Genomic DNA, 24,069 nt, shown 5'->3' on the forward strand with positions numbered 1-24,069 from the left:
TGCTATAGCAGAGCATTCTTAGGGTAACCGTAGACGTGGCAGAATACATGCAGATTTTTCAGATTTTGTTGCAGAATACATTCTGAATATAATGTGGAGAAAGCATTTTTTCAGGGGAGAATTTTAATTGTTGAGTGATGCAGAAAATAAATTAAAGAGGGGTTCCCATCTTAACAGAGGCTTGTCCATAGGATAGGGGATAATAAGCTGATCAGTGAGAGTCTGACTTCTGGGACCCCCTGTAATCTGGAGAACAGGGTGCCGTTCTGACTTATTGGTGGAGTGAGGGTCAAACTATGCAGAGAAGATGGAATATATCTCCTAAGCACCTATGTATGCCCAGAGATCTCTAGTAATAAGCCCTTAGTAGTCAGTGGTGTAAATAATGAAGTTCAAAGCACATCTTGTGATATCCAGTGTATTTTATAACAAAATAATTAGTGTCTGTTGTACAGCACTTACCATCATTACCAGACAGCATATGATTAAAGGAAATCTACCCTCAAAATCAAGAATGAATTCTTACTCATAGATCCAGGCACCAAAAGTATGGTAATATTTGTTATCCATAGCCTCCTTCCTACTAAAATCAATTTTTATAATTATTCTATCATGACAGAAGGGAAGGTGTTACCCAGGCCCCTCAGCACTGCACCTCGCCCTCTCTCCCTGCCTGATGTAATCTCACTAAAACAGTAAAGGTAAGCACAGAGTTGGAGAGGGGAACTGCTCACTGCCTGTGAATATCCAACATGGATAGGCTCTGATAACACCTTCAGGAGACTTTTGGCTTATTAGCATACTTTTAGAAGAAGGCCATGGATAAAAAAAAAATCTAAGAAGCTTACCAGTCATAGTGCCTGGATTTATAGGCTCATTCACACAAATGAGTGCAGCCCGTGTAAACATCCCCATGAGCTCCTTTACACAGACTGTAGATGGGAGTTCCTGCATTATATAAGATATAATGTTCCCTCTGTCCGCCAGACACCCACACCAGAACTATATTAATCATTACAGTTCTGACACTGGAGTGAAAGTCCTTGCATTATATTTCTATATAATGTAGGGACTCCCATCCTCTGCATGCAGCCCGTGGGATCGGGCCACCATAGGGCACTTATGCACGGGCTGCAAGAGCCCTATGAGTAAGTGCTGGATTTCTATGGTAATTTCCTTTAATCCTATATATCACTGGATAATGGAGATTAGCGTTAAATGTAAGCCTTCACTTACATGTACATATACGGTGAAACATGGACTGAAAAGAGACCACATTTTCCTGACTGGCCCCTACTAAGGGAACCAGACTCCAGGCATTATAGCAGTGATGGCGAACCTTTTAGAGACAGAGTGCTCAATCTACAACCAAAACCTATTTTTAGGTTCCAAAGTGCCAACATAACAATTTATGCAGTAACCTATTAATCCCAGCTGTATCAATCGTGTTGGCATCCTGAGGACACCAATACAATAGAAAGATGGAGAAATTTGGATTATAGCTTCCTTCCAGGGTCCCCTGAAGAGCAGGAGCTTCAATGATAATCCATCTCTGTCTACACCTTCTCGCTTCTCATGCAGTCCTGACAGCCAAGGAAGTGTCGCTTTAAAATAGCGCTGAGCATTGCTTGTCCCATGGCCGTCTTGGACTACAGAAGAAAGCCTTGAGTCACATCTAATTCTGTGCTGGGGTGTAGGCCTGGGTGCCCACAGAAGGGGCTCTGAGTGCCACCTCTGGCACCCATGCCGTAGGTTCGTCACCACTGCATTATAGGAATACTTGATGCTAGGAATCCCTGCCTATACAACCAAGCTGCCTAGAGCAGTGTTCAGGCCAATATAAACCTGCTGTACACTGTGTAGCTTATGCAGAAAGACTTAACAATATGTAAAGGTCTGACTGCTGAGACCCTTATTGATATGGAGCAGCCATGTCCGTGAGATCACCTAGAAGTGTATACAGCAGTGGTCACTATATACACTAGTGGCAGATCCAGCAGGTGGACACTGGAATAGTGGAGGAACGTTTAACCAGTAGGGGGCGCTGTCATGAGAATGAGGGGTCACTTCTATGTAAGAGCTGTCATGCCCATGTCCTGTGAGCCCCACACTCTCTTGCAGCCAGGCACTCGCCCCTCTGTACAAGGTAACCGCTGGATCATGGCGCCACACACCATGGTCAGAGCTCTGTGGAGACCGCCTGACTCACCTTCATTCGGCAGCTCACGCTTCCTACCAGGACAGCGCCATTGCTGCACATCACGTAAGCCACACCCACCACTACGGTCTCTCACAACAGCCAAAAGTATTCATTGGCGTTTATTTTTTTTTTTTTTCTATAATAGAATAATATTTGGAAGTCTCTGCTCGAATTTTGTAGCGGCTGATAATAGGAGAAATTTTGGGAGTTTCCTCCTTAAAAAAACAAACAGAAAATATGCTGAGGTGACGTCATCGGTGCACGCCCACTGTTTAGTGTCGCTTGGCAACAAGACTCGGTCGCCTCTTGGGTATTGGAGCTGTCATGGCGAAGTTCGTCCTGGCAGGTAAATAGGTAGAGGTGCTTGCTGATGGGAGAAGCCGCCGCTTATCACTGTGATAGAAAAAGACGCGGACACCGTCTACATGAAAAAATCCACCGCGGCCACCAGGGGGCGCACTGCACAATATAAAATAACATTATTATATAGTTATATCTGTATGGTATACACTGCATGTGTGCTGTCATATACACTGCGATCTATGTGCTGTCATACACGCTGCGGTCTATGTGCTGTCATATATGCTGAGGTCTATGTGCTGTCATACACACTGCGGTCTATGTGCTGTCATACACACTGAGGTCTATGTGCTGTCATATACACTCCGGTCTATGTGATGTCATATATGCTGAGGTCTGTGTGCTGTCATATACGCTGAGGTCTATGTGATGTCATATATGCTGAGGTCTGTGTGCTGTCATATACGCTGAGGTCTATGTGCTGTCATATACGCTGCGGTCTATGTGCTGTCATATACGCTGCGGTCTATGTGCTGTCATATACGCTGCGGTCTATGTGCTGTCATACACACTGAGGTCAATGTGCTGTCATATACACTGCGGTCTATGTGATGTCATATACGCTGAGGTCTGTGTGCTGTCATATACGCTGAGGTCTATGTGCTGTCATATACGCTGCGGTCTATGTGCTGTCATATACGCTGCGGTCTATGTGCTGTCATATACGCTGCGGTCTATGTGGTGTCATATACGCTGCGGTCTATGTGCCGTCATATACGCTGAGGTCTATGTGCCGTCATATACGCTGAGGTCTATGTGCCGTCATATACGCTGAAGTCTATGTGCCGTCATATACGCTGAGGTCTATGTGCCGTCATATACGCTGAGGTCTATGTGCCGTCATATACGCTGAGGTCTATGTGCCGTCATATACGCTGAGGTCTATGTGCCGTCATATACGCTGAGGTCTATGTGCCGTCATATACGCTGAGGTCTATGTGCCGTCATATACGCTGAGGTCTATGTGCCGTCATATACGCTGAGGTCTATGTGCCGTCATATACGCTGAGGTCTATGTGCCGTCATATACGCTGAGGTCTATGTGCCGTCATATACGCTGAGGTCTATGTGCCGTCATATACGCTGAGGTCTATGTGCTGTCATATACGCTGAGGTCTATGTGCTGTCATATACGCTGAAGTCTATGTGCCGTCATATGCGCTGAGGTCTATGTGCTGTCATATACATTGAGGTCTATGTGCTGTCATATACACTGCGGTCTATGTGATGTCATATACGCTGAGGTCTGTGTGCTGTCATATACGCTGAGGTCTATGTGCTGTCATATACGCTGCGGTCTATGTGCTGTCATATACGCTGCGGTCTATGTGGTGTCATATACGCTGAGGTCTATGTGCCGTCATATACGCTGAGGTCTATGTGCCGTCATATACGCTGAGGTCTATGTGCCGTCATATACGCTGAGGTCTATGTGCCGTCATATACGCTGAGGTCTAGGTGCCGTCATATACGCTGAGGTCTAGGTGCTGTCATATACGCTGAGGTCTATGTGCCGTCATATACGCTGAGGTCTATGTGCCGTCATATACGCTGAGGTCTATGTGCCGTCATATACGCTGAGGTCTATGTGCCGTCATATACGCTGAGGTCTATGTGCCGTCATATACGCTGAGGTCTATGTGCCGTCATATACGCTGAGGTCTATGTGCTGTCATATACGCTGAAGTCTATGTGCCGTCATATGCGCTGAGGTCTATGTGCTGTCATATACATTGAGGTCTATGTGCTGTCATATACGCTGAGGTCTATGTGCTGTCATACACACTGCGATCTATGTGCTGTCATATACGCTGAGGTCTATATGGGACCTCATTACCAGGGAAATGACAATAGGACGGGTCTTCTACCACAAACAGCGCCAAAGCCTAAACATGGCTCATTGTGTGTTTATCTTCTTGACAGCATTATTAATGTGGTTTAACATCTTCAGAAATATTACTGAGAGGTCTCTCTATAGGACTAAAATAGTAAGAAATGACATATTTAGTATATCTTCAAACTGTGGAGAATTTATACTTCTTATAGCAGCCAACCCCGGCATTGCTTCTATTGCCTGTCCACACTGGAGACATGATACCTGCGTTGGATTGGTTGATATGAACAGTACAGATAGTTTTCCATTTTTAAAATCCTGTCTTTGTGTGAAGAAAGTCTTAGGAAAGTTTCACAAACAGCAGTTTCAGAAAATGTGTCAATCCAAGAAGAAATAGTAAAGGGACAGTGTGTTATTTGTGGCCTATGGCAGGAGGTCAGGATCCTATGGCTCGTGAGCATCTTTTGATGACTGCATTTGGCCCACAGACAATTCAGCCCTGACCACTGGACGCAGGCGGCAATGTTACCGCGTCCTGCGACCTTTGTGTGACCCAGGTGCCATTGCCACCGTCGATGTTGCTCAGGCTACCTATGTATTGTGCTACCTATCTAATGGCTCTAATGACCTACTGTCTTGCCAAGGCAAACACCAGTACTCAGCTCCCCTCCTTATTCATCCTCTGCCTTTGACACTGTTGACCATTATCTCCTGCTGCAGACACTTTGTTCTCTTACATCACTGACCTGGCCTTCTCCTGGATCTCCTCATACCTTTCCAACTGGACTTTCACTCTCATACTACCTCTTCACCTCGCCCCCTCTCCATTTACATCCCTCAAGGTTCTGTCATGGGACCCCTGCTCTTCACCAACTTCACCTCTGTCCTAGGACAGTGGTGGCGAACCTATGGCTCGGGTGCCAGAGGTGGCACTCAGACCATCGCTCCAGGACAGAGTTCACCACATAGGACCAAATCCACCTGCACTCCCAGGCAACTTAAGTGATGCTGCTGAGTCTGAATTTGCCCTCCTTCTTTCAACTGTATTGGTGGCCTCAGGGGGGTCGATACGATTGAAAGATGAGTAGCAATAAGTTACTGCTTAAAATGCCATGTTGGCACTTTATGGTAAATACATGGATTTTGGTTGTAATTTGGGCACTCGGTCTCTAGAAGGTTCGCCATCTCTGTCCTAAGACATCTTAGCTTTCCATACCCCTCCTATGCAGATGCCACACAGATCTATATTTCTGGTTCAGATATCTTCTCTCTTCTAGACAGAATTCCAGAGTGTCTATCAGCCATATGCTTCTCCTTCTCTTCCTGTTTTCTTAAATTTAACATGGACAAAACAGAACTCATAATCTTTCCCACACCTAACACATCCCTCCCACCAGACCAAACCATCACAATTCATGGCTCCACACTCTCCCCATTCCCTAAAGTCCGCTGCCTTGGAGTCATCTTTGACTCTGCCGTATCCTTTAAACCTCATGTACAGGCCCTTACTACAACCTGCCCCCGCCATCTCAAGAACCTCTCATGCATCCAACCCTTCCTCAATCCAGAATCTACAGAATTACAAGTCCATGCCCTCATCATCTCCCGCTTAGACTACTGCAACATTCTACTCTGTTGTCTCCCAGCTAACTCTCTAAGGCCAATCCAATCCATCCTAAACTCTGCTGCCCGGCTAATCCATCTGTCTTCTCTTCTGCATCTCCTCTCTGCAAGTCTCTCCACTTGTTACTTATTGCACAGCGAATTCAATTCAAAATACTAACCATGACCAACAAAGCCGTCCACAACCTGTCTCCTCCATCTCTGAACTCATTAGTCAATACCATCCCACACGTAATCTCCGCTCCTCACAGAACCTTCAGCTTCACTCGATTACCATTCGCTCTTCTCACAACCATCTTCAGGACTTCTCCTGTGCATCTGCCATACTCTTTAAGTCTCTACCAAAATGTATCAGACTGTCCCCCACTTTCCAAATCTTCAAACATAATCTGAAAACCCACCTGTTCAGGATCTACAACACACAATAACTGCACTGCTCTTCTCCCTCACTTCGTCTTTCCTCTCATATAGATTGTGAGCCCTCACGGTAGGGCCCTCCTTCTACTTGTCTCCTAACCATTGTAGTTTGGTATGTGTACTTTCATTTGTTCTTGTCTTAAAGTAATGTATGTGAGCCCCTTACTGATTGTACATCACCATGGAATTCATGGTACTCTATAAATAAGTAATAATATCTACTTGGGGGCATGTTCATATTGTATGGCTTTCATGGAATTACAATTTAAAATATGTGGCGTTCATGGTTCTCTCAGACAAAATGGTTCCCAACCCCTTAACTATGGCATACCTCCCAACTCTTGGGCTAGAGAAAGAAAAAGTCCCTCCCACTTTTCATAAACCACCCCCGTTGGCCCACCCCCAAGCATTGTATAATATCGAACTTAATGGCTCCCACATAGTATAACGCTCCTTCCTGTGGCCACCCTTCCCCCTAAGGACCTGTATAATAATAATAATAATAATAATTCTTTATTTATATAGCGCAACAGATTATGCAGCACTGCACAAAGCATGTCAAATTGGTCCCTGTTCCCATGGGGCTCACAATCTAAACAACCTACCAGTATGTTTTGGTATAATACCCCCTAATGAAACTCAGCAACATATAATACACCTCTTTTTAATTTTATCCTCCCTTTACATTTGGAACCCCACTTTTATTTAGCTCCCCATATTATAATGCCTTCTCTCCTCCATCCCTCTCATATTGTGGCCTCCTGTTCTCCATCCTCCTCATAATGTGGCCTCCTGTCCTCCATCTACCTCATACTGTGGCCTCCTGTCCTCCACCCCCCTCATATTGTGGCCTCCTGTCCTCCACCCCCTCATATTGTGGCCTCCTGTCCTCCACCCCCCTCATACTGTGGCCTCCTGTCCTCCACCCCCCTCATATTGTGGCCTTCTGTCCTCCATCCCCTCATACTGTGGCCTCCTGTCCTCCATCCCCTCATACTGTGGCCTCCTGTCCTCCATCCCCTCATACTGTGGCCTCCTGTCCTCCATCCTCCTCATACTGTGGCCCCCTGTCCTACATCCCCCTCATACTGTGGCCTCCTGTCCTCCATCCTCCTCATACTGTGGCCCCCTGTTCTACATCCCCCTCATACTGTGGCCTCCAGTATGTATGTAAAAAGGTGTGTGACCAGAAAAATGAAACAATAAACCCATTAAAGCTGTGTTTGACGAAAGCCTCTACTTTTAACAGCTGAGACTACTACAGCTTTTGGAATTTCCATACCTCACTCCATTGCCCAGAGTAAAAGACACTTGTAAGATTTATAGATAGTTTCACTTTTTGCCACCCTAAGTGGTCCAAGACTTGTGAGCAGCTAGCTAGTCGCCGTTCATGTGCCTATTGGTGCAGAGCTGTGAAATCTCTGATGAATTCCATCTCTTTGGCATTTGCAAACACAATACAAACCCTACACGTGGCCGCACCCTAAGGCTACATGAACACAAACACACAAACATACACACTCGGTCCACTGACACGCTAAAGAGCAGTACTGCTGGGACACAAACAGGATTAGGAGTTGCATCTCGGTCACCTCATACATAGGGCAATGGAAATTACAACCGTGTGTATCTTAATTCTATCTGTTGAATCAGCATAACACATGGACACAGTCCAGAACTGGACTAGAACTAGTCCAGACCATTCTTTTTATTATCAGAATCAGGGTGAAAAGACATAGACATACGTACAGAGTATAACCAATAATAAAAAGTCATAGTTATAGATAATAGTCACAGTTAATAAAATGTACTAGTTTGATTCCTCCTGGTGACTTGCCTCCCAGTTTTACACCTTTCTGTGTGTGTTTCATGTTAATGTCACATTTCAGAAATAGTAATGGTGATTAATTCCAGCTAATGAGTGACCTGCTCCTGATGTATGATGCTGTTAGCCCCCATTAGCACCTCTGGTTCAGTAGACACTTGTCACTTCCCTCTCGCATTATGTATTCATTCATTTCATGTGTTTTTCCCCACAGGAAGGGCAGACTGTCCCTACTACGCCAAAGCAGAACTTCTAGCAGATTATCTTCAGAAAAACCTGCCGAACTTCAGGATACACAAAATTACACTTCATCCTGATAAGTGGGAGGTATGAGCTCTCAATACTGATCCATACAATATTGTTTTCTGTGCAGGTCGCGCCATGTTTCCTTCATGGATGCAAACTACAAATCGGCTGCACAATGTACAACATATACTGAATTATCTATTGGTAAAACCCCCTTAACATGAAGTGCAGTTGTCTTTACACATATGCATATGACCTTAAGGAGTGATATTTGTTAAAATACAGTTGACCACATCAGATACTCTTCAAACTGAAACTTGTGTCACAGAGCCTCAGATTCCAGTATCTAGGCTTTGCCACTGAATTTGTCAAATTTAATTTTAACTTTTAGTGATCTTTCTGCAGAAGATTTTTGCATTTTCACTACAGGTGTGAAAAACATATCTGAGGGCGAGTTTTATCATACGGCAATTTCTAGCCTAAAATTGCTCCATAACCCGTGTCTTAATGGGTACAGACTATAGGTGCAAAGGAAAGGGGCAGGAATGCCTGTGCCAACCGACTCCACCATGTGTGGAGTTGGCATAGGGAGAGAAATAGCCAGATTGTGTTATCAAGCCCTGATAAATCTGGCCCCGTGTGTCTATAATTTTTTTTTCTGAATTTCAGTCTTTAATCCGGTTTTGTTCATGTGTTTTTTCACACATTCATACATCTACCACCAGGATAAAGGGTTGATTTGAAGTGCTGTGGAATTTGGTGGCGCTATATAAAGATTATTATCATTATTGCATGCCAAGCACACTGACTTACTGGTGTGTGCCCCCTCTCCCAGGATCCGCTCATTTTTTGGCATCTTATGCCCTCGTTTTTACAAAAAAAGCAAATAAGCCTAAGTGGCTCCAAGCACCGTAGCTGTTAATTGAACCCCTAAGGCTCATTTGCATAATTTTTAAAGCCTTTTTTTAAACTAAGCTAAAAAACTAAAAGAAGAGCTTATCTTAGCAGATGGGGCACACACCAGCATGTAAGTGTACTTGGTTTACAATCCTTCATCCTGGTGGTAGATGTACTTTAAATGGCCTAAGCGGATCCATGACAATGTACCAGAATGCTCCATTCCTAACTAAACAGACTAGTGCATAAGCCTATAGGCTTTAATGGGTCACTGTGCTATACATAAAAAGTGTATATAAGCCCCTATCCTCTGTAGAAAAAATATATATATAATTTAAAATGATTTCATGAATAATATTGCAATCGTTGTTCTGCAGGAGTGGCTGGCGGATTTATGCATAAACAACAAATGGAAGCACAAGCGATCTCCAATTATATGGAGGGAGCTGCTAGATCGTGGAAGCAAAGGATTACTACTTGGAGGGTATAATGATTTTATGGAACATGCACAGGTAAAGTCATGCACAGTGTAACTCACAATATGAAGCCATTAAGGAGGTTGTCCCCAACTTTATTATTGGTGGTCCATCTTTAGGATATGTCATACATATAAGGCTAGTTGTAATAAAAAATAGATATCATAAAATAAAGAGACAAATTAAAGCTTAACTTTCATTTGAGATTATTTTTAATATTGGGGGAGGTGAGGGTGGGTTTCTAATATACTCCATTGATAAATCCTGCTCAGTTTGTAAAGGAACAAGCTGCAGAGCTCGCTCTTGTAGAGATCCGTAATTCAGCCTGTATAGTGTGTGTCTATGGGGCTGATTATGAGTTAACATTTAATCCCCCTGTGTGTTATTACACAGCTCTTTTTAACCCTTTCACTTTCCTCGTAATGTTTGAAAATAATGGTCACAGCTTACTACAGACAGGAAGAGAGCACCAAGAGTTAGCACTTGCTGCTAAGAGCTACATAAACAGACAGGAGAGAAGAGAGAGAACTTTCTTCAGACAGGTAGACAGACAGGAAAGCTACCATTGAAATCAAGCATAATAAACCAGGGGCACTTAATCATACATCCAGGCAATATATTTGTATCCATGGCTTCCGTCCTTTTGAAATCAACTTTTAAAATTATTCTAATGAGCCTGAAGGGCCCCAGTTTTTTAAGAGCCCTTCTGTGCTGCAGCTTCAGAGGCTGTTATACTGTGCAGTAGCACTTCCCTCCTCCCACTGTGTGCTAAATCTTCCTCTGCTGCAGTGAGATTACATCTCAAAGAGGGACATGGGAAGTGCTGGGGGGGGGGGGGGGAGGGGTGAAACAGCATGTGAAGCTACAGCATAACTACCACAGACTACCTTCAGACTCATTAGCATAGTTGATGAAAGCTGATTTTAGAAGGAAGGAGGCCATGGATAACAAATATAAGAAGATTACACAGTCATAGTGACTGAATCTATGGGTAAATCATGCTTGATTTTGATGGCAGATTTTCTTTAAAGAACATCTGTAATGTGTACTCTATGCTTTATTATGTACATTGTGGGGTTTACATACTAAGCCTATTTTTCTTGTACGTCTGCAGACCCCCAGACACTTATAGCACATCACAGAGATTCTACCTGCTCTATGTTATCAGTAGAAAGTACACACTGATGGTTTCTCCTTGTGCAGGGTACTATAATACCCGGTTAGTTTTTTTCTGACTTCTGTTTTATTATATCTTTCAGGAATACTACAATGTGACATCAGCCATGATGAGTGAGGTGATGAAGGACATTGCAGTAGAGAATATGCAAACATACCTTCAATTCAAAGAGGAGGAAGAGAACATCAGACAACAGTTCAATCCATTGCACATCTGGATTACTGGGTAGGGTGGACAATCAATATAAAAAATGCTAAGTAAATTATACAATGATGTCTCTTTCTTGTTGTTATTGTGCAGTTTCACATTTTTTACCAGCCTAAGGGTGCAGTCACACGAATGCGTTTTTGCATGTTTACCATGCATATGGCTGGTTTGAATCCGTTTTTCTTCATTTCTGGAACTGCAAGCAGCTGTGTTAACATTTTCAAAATGTTACCAAACGCATGTCAAAAATACAAATGCATGCATTATGATGCATTTAAAAATGCACCAAAACTCATCAAGAACACACCATGTGACCACACACTTACTATTCAGATTTATCTGCTGGAAAACTATTTATAACATTGTCTGGAAATTGGTAAAGCACAGGGTTTTGGTAAAGTTATATATACCTTAGTATATATGATGTATATGATGTGAATGTGTGCATTTCTTTCCTGCTTGTATTTTAGTGCCTCAATGCCAGCCTGCTACAACCTGATTCCTATGCTAGCCAGTGGCAAAGTTTTTGACAATAAGACGGATATCTGGTTACATTTATTGGACCACAGCCAATCCCAACAGATTTTACAAGGGCTAAAAATGGAGGCTGAAGACCTAGCGTATCCATGTCTTCGAAAAGTGACCCTGCACGCAATAAGTGATGATGCATTTCTCGAGGCAGACTTTGTCATTGTCCTTAATGATGTACTTGCCAAAGGGGATCAATGTGCGGAAGATGATATTTGCAAGATCAAGGAACTGTGGGCTCAGTATGCAACGCTCATTGATCAGAATGCAAGAAAAGAGGTGAAAGTGATTGTGTCAGGAAGTGCTTATGCAAATCTCATAGCCCTGGTTATAATCAAAACTGCTCAATCTATTAACCCTCATAATATAGTGGCTCTGCCAACACAGCTGGAGTTTGAAGCGAGGGCTCAAATAGCAAAGAAGCTGAGTATAAATTCATCAGGTATGTATAAATATATATGATATGGAATGTGAAGAGATTATAAGAGCAGCGTAGTATTTCCTTGGTTTTATCCAGAGTTACATTATAATAATGTCACAGGGTGTCTCTAATCCTTTGCAGGATTACATTTATACTCTGACTATAGTGTCTTCTTATAATGTCATAGTAATGTGTATCTGGCTGTGAATGTTGTGATAATGTCACAAAAGTGTTTCATTTTTCCTTGGCTATGTTGATGCTATCATAGTCTTTGTCTTTCTGCTTTCACTAGGATAAGGTTTCAACAATAACTATTATTTCCCAAAGTAGAGGTTGATTGTGAGATCAATGAGTGTGTCACAACAGTGTCCTTTATTCCAGTGCTGTTTGTTAATTGTGATGATGTCAAATGGGAGTTTCTGGTGTAAAAGCACTGAAATTATCCTAAATTATTGCGCAGTGCAAGAATTTGCAATTTTTATTGTGACTCTGTGCGTGTGTTCATGCGAGTGAATGTATGAACCAGGGCTTTGTGTGAATGAATGAATGTAGCAAAGCTGAGTCTGCTTTGCTTCCCAAACAGGGAATTTTTAATTGGTAGAAATTATATTTTTTCTTTTTTTGGGTGACTAATTCTGGGGCGAGTCTCATAGCCTGAAAAACCTGGTAAATATATGTATGAATATTTTTCCTTCTCCTAACCTTTATAAGATAAAGTGAATGAAATATTAATGGAAAGATTTTCATAATACCTTATAATGATTATTCTGATGCTTATTCTCTACAGACCTGTATGCAGTTACCTATAATCTGATAACGCTGTGTGCTACTTTCCCGAAAATAGTTGAAGGCTTGTGGCAAATTACATTGTTACTCCTATCAACATAACTATGACGGTCTGATCAGTGGGGTTCTGACTGCTGGGACCCAATCACAAGACCAGATGGAGCCCTGCTGATCACGATAACAGGGGTCCCTTTCTCACTAATTGAATGCAGTAGCAGGTTGAGTATGTGTCCTGCCCCTCCACTCAATACTGTAGGGGTGATGGAAATTACAGAGTATAGAGCTGAGGTATCTCCAGGACATAGACAGTTAATGGGAGTTCTGGGGATAGTGGACTTGTTTAATTGACAATTTTCAACACCAAAAGTATTGAGTGGAGCATCAGGAAATATGCTCAACCTGCCTGAATCATTCATTAGGCATTAGGTGTGCAGATTTGGCAGGCTATAATGTGTATGGCCCTCTCAAGGCTGAAAAGCTACAAGAATGATGGAATAGTATGTAATCTTCTCTAGTGAGCATCACAAAGGGTGAACTACTACCTTAGAACAGCATGTAGGACACATACAATGTAACAGGTTTGCATGTGCCTACAGGAATAACTTCAATAGATGCATCTTGGCATTTTCATCTCACACCATGAGTTATTAGTTCATATTTATTAACCATTATTCATCATTCAATGGTTTCTATGTGCTGAATTTCCAATTAATATGATTTTCTCCTTGAAAAAGATACATATGAAAGACATGATTTCTCTTAAGTTACAAATGTGCTTTCTCCCATTTCTTCCAGTCATTAAAGATGTGATAGTCTGGGGTAACATTAGTGGCACTAACCACCTTGATCTTCAGCTGGCTAAATTATACAAGTATGAAAGTTCTATTTGGGGTCCATCAAGTTTCTCTAGACCGTTACTTCCCATGATATATGACAGGTGAGAGATTGAAATATCCCATTCATCTGCAATGCCAGTGAAGAGGGAGCTGATTTTACCAGGATTTAGGGCAGTGTTTGGTCACCTACAGTGGCTGATTTTTACAGATTGACCACAGTGCCGGGCTGCGCCGGCTCCAGGTTTCAGTAGGCCCCTGGGCGACAATGCCTAAGTGGGCCCCTCAGCAGTGAAATGTGGTGGCATTAAAAACGCAGAATCTTAAAATACCAATATTAATATACAGCCCTCCAGGCTCCATTAGCATACAGCCCCCCAGGCTCCATTAAATAGGTATATACAGCCCCTGATCCATTAATTAACCCCTCGAGCTTCTGAGGATTCGTTACAATGAGCCAGTGGGGTTAATATACACCCCCTTCCGCAGCCAGGGTCCATTAATTAATAAAATACACATTATTAGTAGCCAGAAAAAAAAATAAACGCTAACTTACCTCAAGGGCTGCACGCATGTCCTGATTACTTCTTCCTCTCTTCTGGGGCTCGCCACTCTTTTGCCACATCTTAGGTGCAGCGTCTACTGTGCAACAGGAGGGACGCTGGCAGCTTGAAGTCACATTGGCACAGTGATAGATACTCTGCTTGAGAATTACATCGGCAAAGCCAATGCAATTATCTTCAGTGAGGGTCCACTTGCGGCCCCGCCCCTTCTTACTTCGTGCCAACACTGTGATTTAGGCGCTTCTCTCAATTACATCGGCAACAAGCATGTCGATGTAATTGAGAATTCCTATCTTGCCAGTGTGTGCTGTGGGCCCCTCTGGGACAGTGCCGTACTGCAACCATGATTATACTGCTATTGTTTAGCAGGGAATAAGGGACTCTTTACTTCATATATCACTATGATGCACAGAGTCCTGTCCTCAGCACGTTGGTTCGTCCCTGAAATCTCACCACTGCTGGCCACTATTGACAGACCAGTCACAGTCATCTGTTTTGGCTAATTGGCAAGGTGTTTATGCCAAATAGATCCAAATGGTGAAGGGATGCTCTTTGTTTGCATATAGTCTTATAGCGGTCCTTGTTTATGGTATGTTCAAATGGGGGAGGCAAGTTGTAGATTTTCCATCCAGTATTTGTGGATCAGTGTGATTCATCCAAATGTCATCCACACGCTACAGGAATAATCTGCACACAAATTGACCTGTGATTGATCGGGAAAATAAATACTTCAATAATTCTATATTATAATTCCAATCCTTTTGCAGAAAATGGTTGAAAAATGACCTTGTCACAGAGTGGAAGAAACGGAGCGAACATCGAAGAGGTCTTTCAGCTGCTCACTCCATTGCCACTGCCTTGTCCTATTGGCAACAAAATTCAGAGGCAGGAGAGATTGTTTCACTTGGTGTCCTCAGTGAAGGTAAAACTAAAGGGTGATTGTCCTGTCAGACATCTAACCATAGATACATAGTTAATACGATTGAAAAAAGACATACAGTATCTCCATCACGTTCACCAATGAAGAGAAGGGATTGGATAAAGAAGAGAAGTAAGAGAAACAATAATTTTATATTATAACATAACCATCCAGGGGCGCACGTGCCATGAGGCGAGTTGAGATTCTCGCCTCAGGCGGCGCGCCTCCTGCTAGATGAGGGGGCGGCGGCGGGCTCCTGCCTGCCGGCATGTCCTCCGGCTGCCACATGGACCTGCCCATTGCATCAACCCGCCCGCTGGCCGGCACACTCCCCCGCCCATCATATCCACCCGCCCACACATCGCCCCGCAGCCCGCCCATCACATCCGCCAGCATGCCGGCACTTCCCCCTGCGGCCCGCCCGTCACATCTCCCTGCATGCCGGCACTTCCCCTTCGCGTCCCGCCCCAACACATCCGCCCGCACATTGCCCTGCGGCCCGCCCATCATATCTCCCCGCATGTCGGCACACTTCCCCCAGCGGCCTGCCCCCAACACGTCCACCCGCGCGCACATCGTCCCGCGGCACGCCCATCACATACACCTGCCCGCCAGCACCTACCCCAGCCCAAAGTCGCCCGCCGGCGCATTCACCTGTCGGCACAGGTACCTGCTCCAGCACAAAGTCCACACTGGTTCCCCCCAGGCTCTGATTCTCCCCAAATCCCCCCCCCCCCCGTGCAGAACCCCCCGCCCCTACGCCCTGGAGGATATGGCCGATGATGAAAGAAGAAAAAAGGTAAGATAACTTCTATGTATGTTGTATATGTAAGTATGTATGCATATATATGTCTGTATGAACGTATGTATAGATGTGTGTTTGTATATATTTGTATATATGTATATTCTGTATGTGGTAAATATATGTGTGTATATTTGCTATATATACTGTCTATATATGTGTATTTGCTGTATGTAAACTCAGTAGGTATGTGTGTACATTCAGCATGCCACCATGTAAAATATACTATATGGCAGAACCCTGTATGTATTATATGGTATATGGCAGCACACTGTATGTATTATATGGTATATGGCGGCACGTTGTATGTATTATATGGTATATGGCGGCACGTTGTATGTATTATATGGTATATGGTGGCACGCTGTATGTATTATATGGTATATGGTGGCACATTGTATGTATTATATGGCATATGGGGGCACGCTGTATGTATTATATGGTATATGGTGGCACATTGTATGTATTATATGGTGGCACATTGTATGTATTATATGGTATATGGGGGCACGCTGTATGTATTATATGGTATATGGCGGCACGCTGTATTTATTATATGGTATACGGTGGCACGCTGTATGTATTATATGGTATATGTGGGGCACACTGTATGTATTATATGGTATATGGGAGCACGCTCTATGTATTATATGGTATATGGCGGCACGTTGTATGTATTATATGGTATATGGCGGCACGCTGTATGTATTATATGGTATATGGCGGCACGTTGTATGTATTATATGGTAAATAGTGGCACGCTGTATGTATTATATGATATATGGCAGCACCCTGTATGTATTATATGGTATATGGCGGCACCCTGCATGTATTATATGGTGTATGGCGGCATGCTGCATGTATTATATGGTGTATGGCGGCACGCTGTATGTATTAGATGATATATGGCAGCACCCTGTATGTATTATATGGTATATGGCAGCACCCTGTATGTATTAGATGGTATATTGCGGCGCGCTGCATGTATTATATGGTGTATGGCGGCACCCTGTATGTATTATATGGTATATGGCAGCACGCTGTATATATTATATGGTATATGGAGGCATGCTGCATGTATTATATGGTGTATGGCGGCATTCTGTATGTATTATATGGTATATGGCAGCACCCTGTATGTATTATATGGTATATGGCAGCACGCTGTATATATTATATGGTATATGGCAGCACGCTGTATATATTATATGGTATATGGAGGCATGCTGCATGTATTATATGGTGTATGGCGGCACGCTGTATGTATTATATGGTATATGGGGGCACGCTGTATGTATTATATGGTATATGGGGGCACGCTGTATGTATTATATGGTATATGGGGGCACGCTGTATGTATTATATGGTATATGGGGGCACGCTGTATGTATTATATGGTATATGGCAGCACGCTGTATATATTATATGGTATATGGAGGCATGCTGCATGTATTATATGGTGTATGGCGGCACGCTGCATGTATTAGATGGTATATGGCGGCACGCTGTATGTATTAGATGGTACATGGCGGCACGCTGTATGTATTATATGGTACATGGCGGCACACTGTATGTATTATATGGTACATGGCGGCACACTGTATGTATTATATGGCGGCACACTGTATGTATTATATGGTATATGGCGGCACACTGTATGTATTATATGATATATGGCGGCACACTGTATGTATTATATGGCGGCACGCTGTATGTATTATATGGTATATGGCGGCACACTGTATGTATTATATGGAATATGGCGACATGCTGTATTAATTTTATATTGTATGGCGGATTGTTGTATGTATTTGTGCTTTGTAGTAGCTCACTGTGTTTATTGTATAGTACACGGTGGAATGCTCTATGTATTTTGCATTGCTTTATTTTCACATTAAACCAATATGATTGCGTCTGGTCCTGACACTCCATGATATATTACATAACTTGGGTCCGGGGGGGGGGGGGGGGCGTCTTTTTATAGCTCGCCTCAGGCAGCAGAAAGGCTAGGTGCACCCCTGTAACCATCAATATTATTTTGATCTATAAAGGCATATAGACCCTTCTTGGAGCCCTCTGTTGTCCCTGCTGTGACCAGCTCCCGAGGCAGGCTATTATACATGTTTACAGTTCTTACTAAAGAAATCTTGTTTCCTTTGGAGATTAAACCTTGTTTTCTTCAGGGGGGGGTTGTTTATTGTTTATACTGTTTAAATGTAAAAAAATGGAATACTACTGTCCGGTTTTTCAATTAAGAATGTTATTTGCCCAAATAAACCAATTCTAGGTTCTAGGAAGGTTCTAGGAATTCAGTGAAAATAAGTCGTGCACCATGCATTATTCAAAGAATTAGCTTTGACTGGAGGGCTCCTTTAACTAGTAATCCAAAGAAAGATGCAAAAATATTATAGTCATTGGGACTAACGTGCTAGTTGTGCCAGAGAAAAAAACACAATGGGGGTCATTTACTAAGGGCCCGATTCGCTATTTTTCATCGGGTTTCCTGAATATTTCCAATTTGCGCTGTCTTTCCCTGAATTGCCCCGGGTTTTTGGCGCACGCGATCGGATTGTGGCGCATCAGCGCCGGCATGCATGCGATGGAAATCAGAGGGCGTGGACATCGGAAAACCTGACGGATTTGGAAAAACAGCAGAATTTTTTTTTTAAAAATGTGTCGCTTGACACACGCTTACCCGCACCAGGAATAGGATATTGAACTCCGGCGGACTTCAGCGCAGCAGCGACATCGGGAGCACTACCTTAGTGTATCGCCGGAAGACCCGAATCCTCGACTGAGAACGCGCCGCTGGATTGCTACAGGACCGGGTAAGTAAATCTGTCCCAATATTTTTGCATGATGTCTTGTCTATTTATAGGCTTTGTCTGATATACTTGTACTATACCCTTGAAAGAAAGACTGCTTCCAAACTGGATTTTTTTTGTGCTAGATGTTGAAATGATTTAAAAACTTCTTGTGTGACAATGCTGATTTTTGTTTTTTTACTGCTTTTAGGGTATTTCAATCTTCCGGTTGATATTGTGTACTCTATGCCAGTTCATTTCCACAATGGGATTTGGCAGGTTTGCACTCATGTGGAAATTCAGGATGATGGCAAAGAGACCCTGTTTCAAGCAGCGGCTGAGTTACTTAAGGTAAAGAAATCATGGTTGAAATTGTAATTTATGAATTACTTTGGGGAACAATCATTTCAAATTTGGAAATGTTTTTAAGTATGTTTGGGGCCCTGATTCTGGAACAACACCCATTTTTCCTTAACAGCTCTACTTTTGGAGATCTTGCATTGCCATCTGCAATCTCCTGCAAGCCTCCTCCTGCTGCTGGTCAATGAACTAGGAGAGAGCACACGCCCCGCTCACTCGATGCCTCGACTCTCACATACCGGCCAGGAGCAGGAGGAGGCTTGCAGCGGGGGGCGTGCATAAATTAAAAGCCTCTTGCACTTTTACAAAGTTAATATTTTGTAAAGATACAAGAAAATGTTTTTAAAAAACAGTCCCTCCATCCCCTAGACCAAACGAGCAGTCTAATTAGGGCACTATCACCAGTAATCTGTCCAGTTCACCTTATGTACAGAACTGGCAGAAGACATTCATCACTTGTGCATAGAATGCTTGGCAGGTAGAGCACTACACGTCCTGCCTGTGCTCCAATGTTCTTGGACATTTTCGCCCGCCATCAAACGTGTATCCCATCGTCCACAGAACCGTTCTCCCAGCACTTATTTCTTGATGGAAAGACTCAACATCTCATAAACTAGACCTGCTAGAGAGAGATGGAAGGTATTTTCTGAATCAGCAGCTCAAACATACATAGAGTGGTGAAAAGCACAGGCACCACAAAAATGTTCTATTTGTTCCCCAGTATTATCATACAAAACTTTGTTTTAAAGGGCCATGTCACCAAGTTCAAAATGCTGACTAGCATAGTGCACTAGTGTCATTTGAAGCGCACAATAAAAGCCTTAAAAAACTAAACCCACAAGATAATGACACAATTGTGCTTTCATGCAATTTCATTACATTAAGAGTTCTTTTTCCAGCTTCCCAGTACATGTTATGGAATAGAAAATACTGCTACTAGGAAGTGCAATTTGTCACACAGAAAAAAACAAGCTTTAATACACCTCTCCACCAACAACATAGGTGCAACCATAGGTGCAGTTTTGAGGTGGTTGTATTTAAAAGACATGAACTGAATAGGTGAATCCCATTTATTAAACAGGCTTCTCCTTCAAAATCAAATTCCCCCATTTAGCTCATGTCTTTCAACTGTTAAATTAACAAAACTGCATCTAAAACCACCTCTAAACTGACAATGAAGTAGGTTTAACTGCAACGTGTGAATGTACCCTTCTTCTGGCTACACGATAAACTCACTTAATTGTTCATTAATTGTCAGTAACCACCGGTATTATTTCTTCTTACGGAAAGCCTGATGTGATACATTGTATTATTCACCTGTATTGTAGGAAAGGAACATTGCTTTTGGAATGTCTCAAGAAGAAGAAGTTGTATCAGAAAAACCTAAAGAAGGTGTCATTGGTAATATTCAAAATTTTAATGCACCACCTACTTATCTGAAATCATGGTCCTCTCCTTGTACATATCTAAAAGAAAACCTGTGCAATTTGGGACAGTAAACCAAAAGCTGCTGCACTGCACCTGAAAGAGCAGAGCAATAAGGAATACTGTACTTGAGCATACATGATACAGTTGGCTCAGTAATTTTAAAAGCGTAACCTGGCCAAAAATAGTTTTAGCACAACTGGAGAGACCTTGACAACAATTTCAATTATGCCTAAGCACTTCTGGCTTCTTCCTACCCCGAGGTCCAGCCTAGTATATCTATCAGCCTTAATTATAAAATACTCTCCAGCTTCTCCTGAAGTGTGTGTGGATACTTCCTAATTGTGACATGAGCTAAGGGAACTGTGGCCAGAGTAGCTTTCCTTCACTTCCCATAATGCTGAGCACCTTCACATGCTCTAGCAACCCAGGCAATTAGGACATAGAATTTCAGACTGAAGCCTTTCCTCATCATTACTGCTATACAACAACTATGGGACCCTAACATGACAGATACAGTAGTGACACACTCACATATATATCTATGCACTAATAGATCTATAATCTAATACAGCCTTATGACATACACTATGATGGATGTGTCAGACAGAATGTTCAGCAGATGCCATCACTCTCCCCTCTTCCCAGGACAATGGCAGGTGGGGAGTGTAGAGAACAGTAAGTAAGGATCAGCAGGAGATTGTAGAATCAGAGCACACACACCAAGTTTTCCTCCTTTGTATTATACTGCTGTGCTGACCCTCCTCCCTTCATCTCACTGACCTGCCTGTAGTCTTGTCAAAGTAGGAATGTTCATGCAGGCAGCAAAGACACACTGGAGAGAGCTGACATACACCTCAACTTCTGGCCTCCTGTAATTTCCGAGTAAAGATGGGAGCAAGCACAGTGCATAACTCTGCCACTCCTGCACACCCTGTCTCCTGTTTCACTGTACTGATTCTTCTTGGCAACCAGAATTCAGGGCTGAAGGGAGAACATTAGCAGAGATAATGAATGTGTAACATCCATGCCAAAGATTTGGAGTTGATTGCACCACACCCTTATCCTCCCGCAGTCTGCTCTGGTCCAGCAACAGTTAACTGCTGTGACTGACAAAGCTCTGCTCCAATAACCTCAAAGTCGCCTATAAGTGTTTGGTTCACACTCAGAGCTGATTTTAATTTTTCTTGACCAGCTTAATCCCCTATGAGATTACGCTGTTTTTTACTCTTTCTACACTTCTGGATTACTGGTTATCTTATCCTGGCTTACATTTAGTGACTTTCCTTTTGTACCTGCGATTTTGTGCTTTACCTGCCATCTTTGTTTTAACTCTCCACCGCTCATTATTCTTCTGTGTTATATGTTTGTGAGTTTTTGTGTCTTCACTTTGGAGTAGGGAGGGAATCTCGACCAATTAATGGTCACCATTTTGAGTGGCAGCCAGTAAGTAGACAGGTGAAAGTTTGGTGGGGCTTGGTTTAGGGCTCACTGTTTAATCTGTCATCCTTTAAATATTTAAAAAAACCCCTGTAACATAGATATACACTCACCGGCCACTTTATTAGGTACACCTGTCCAACTGCTCGTTAACATTTCTAATCAGCCAATCACATGGCGGCAACTCAGTGCATTTAGGCATGTAGACATGGTCAAGACAATCTCCTGCAGTTCAAACCGAGCATCAGTATGGGGAAGAAAGGTGATTTGAGTGCCTTTGAACGTGGCATGGTTGTTGGTGCCAGAAGGGCTGGTCTGAGTATTTCAGAAACTGCTGATCTACTGGGATTTTCACGCACAACCATCTCTAGGGTTTACAGAGAATGGTCCGAAAAAGAAAAAACATCCAGTGAGCGGCAGTTCTGTGGGCGGAAATGCCTTGTTGATGCCAGAGGAGAATGGGCAGACTGGTTCGAGCTGATAGAAAGGCAACAGTGACTCAAATCGCCACCCGTTACAACCAAGGTAGGCAGAAGAGCATTACGTTGCCTGGTCTGATGAGTCTCGATTTCTGCTGCGACATTCGGATGGTAGGGTCAGAATTTGGCGTCAACAACATGAAAGCATGGATCCATCCTGCCTTGTATCAACGGTTCAGGCTGGTGGTGGTGGTGTCATGGTGTGGGGAATATTTTCTTGGCACTCTTTGGGCCCCTTGGTACCAATTGAGCATTGTTTCAACGCCACAGCCTACCTGAGTATTGTTGCTGACCATGTCCATCCCTTTATGACCACAATGTACCCAACATCTGATGGCTACTTTCAGCAGGATAATGCACCATGTCATAAAGCTGGAATCATCTCAGACTGGTTTCTTGAACATGACAATGAGTTCACTGTACTCAAATGGACTCCACCAGATCTCAATCCAAAAGAGCATCTTTGGGATGTGGTGGAACGGGAGATTCGCATCATGGATGTGCAGCCGACAAATCTGCGGCAACTGTGTGATGCCATCATGTCAATATGGACCAAAATCTCTGCGGAATGCTTCCAGCACCTTGTTGAATCTATGCCACGAAGAATTGAGGCAGTTCTGAAGGCAAAAGGGGGTCCAACCCATTACTAGCATGGTGTACGTAATAAAGTGGCCGGTGAGTGTAGAATGTATGTAGAAAGCATAAGTACATACTATAAAATATAGTCCAGAAATGTGATAGAATAAACAAATTTTTACATGGTTTTGCATATTTCAACTTTTTCCAGAGCATGAAAATTCATCTAAAGAATTGAAAGAAGAATTTTCTTCACCCACTGTGGAAGATATCCAGCAAAATATACAGGCATCACTTGACCAAGATAATTAAAGTTCTTTTGAGATTTCCTTCAATGTACTTCTACTTGAATCTCTTTTTCACTCAAGGAAAGTTTCTATCTGTGATTTTAAAGTAAAATTAAAGGGAAATAACATTTATAAGTATTTAAAAGTATTCTTGTACTACTTTATGCAAGTTTATGAACAGAAATGCTGACACTAGATCACTTTCTACAGCTTGTGTGCTACCATATATACATATCATACTCAGACAGTACAACCAATATACATATACACATACCCTCAGGGCGATTCTAGGGTATTTGCTACCCGAGGCGTAAATTGGAATCGTGCCCCCACTCATTTAAATTACATACAGTACCCCATATAACCCCCCTCCCTTTTAAATACAGCCCCCTCCTATATTTATATTATATACAGCCCCTTCCCATATAATGCTTTACCCACAAATTACCGTATATTATTTACAGCCCACCTTGATTATATAATAATTAATTTAATAAATTATGATTATTAATTAATCTGCCATATACAAACATTTCTTCAATTAGATGTTATTAAAAAAAATGTTCCTGTGTGAAGATAATTTA

At 42.7% G+C, this 24,069-nt stretch overlaps 2 protein-coding genes across 3 annotated transcripts in view; one reads left to right on the forward strand and one right to left on the reverse strand.

Annotated features, from left to right (window-relative positions):
- FASTKD2 (FAST kinase domains 2) overlaps window positions 1–2,703 on the reverse strand; it is a 17,135-nt gene extending 14,432 nt beyond the window's left edge. The window contains exon 1 of one of the 2 annotated variants that reach the window (XM_072121058.1): window positions 2,210–2,703. The gene's annotated coding sequence lies outside the window, so the exon portion shown is untranslated. The other variant, XM_072121059.1, reaches the window with a different exon arrangement.
- MDH1B (malate dehydrogenase 1B) lies at window positions 2,438–23,533 on the forward strand. The gene is made up of 10 exons (XM_072121061.1): window positions 2,438–2,546; window positions 8,474–8,586; window positions 9,780–9,914; window positions 11,138–11,280; window positions 11,733–12,232; window positions 13,793–13,934; window positions 15,161–15,315; window positions 19,130–19,269; window positions 20,607–20,679; window positions 23,410–23,533. Exons 1-10 carry the CDS (start codon window positions 2,525–2,527, stop codon window positions 23,508–23,510), a joined length of 1,524 nt encoding a protein of 507 aa, XP_071977162.1. The 5' UTR covers window positions 2,438–2,524; the 3' UTR covers window positions 23,511–23,533.
- The last annotated feature ends 536 nt before the right edge of the window (window positions 23,534–24,069 follow it).

Source organism: Engystomops pustulosus, chromosome 8, assembly GCF_040894005.1.
Source record: "Engystomops pustulosus chromosome 8, aEngPut4.maternal, whole genome shotgun sequence".
Classification (NCBI taxonomy): domain Eukaryota; kingdom Metazoa; phylum Chordata; class Amphibia; order Anura; family Leptodactylidae; genus Engystomops; species Engystomops pustulosus.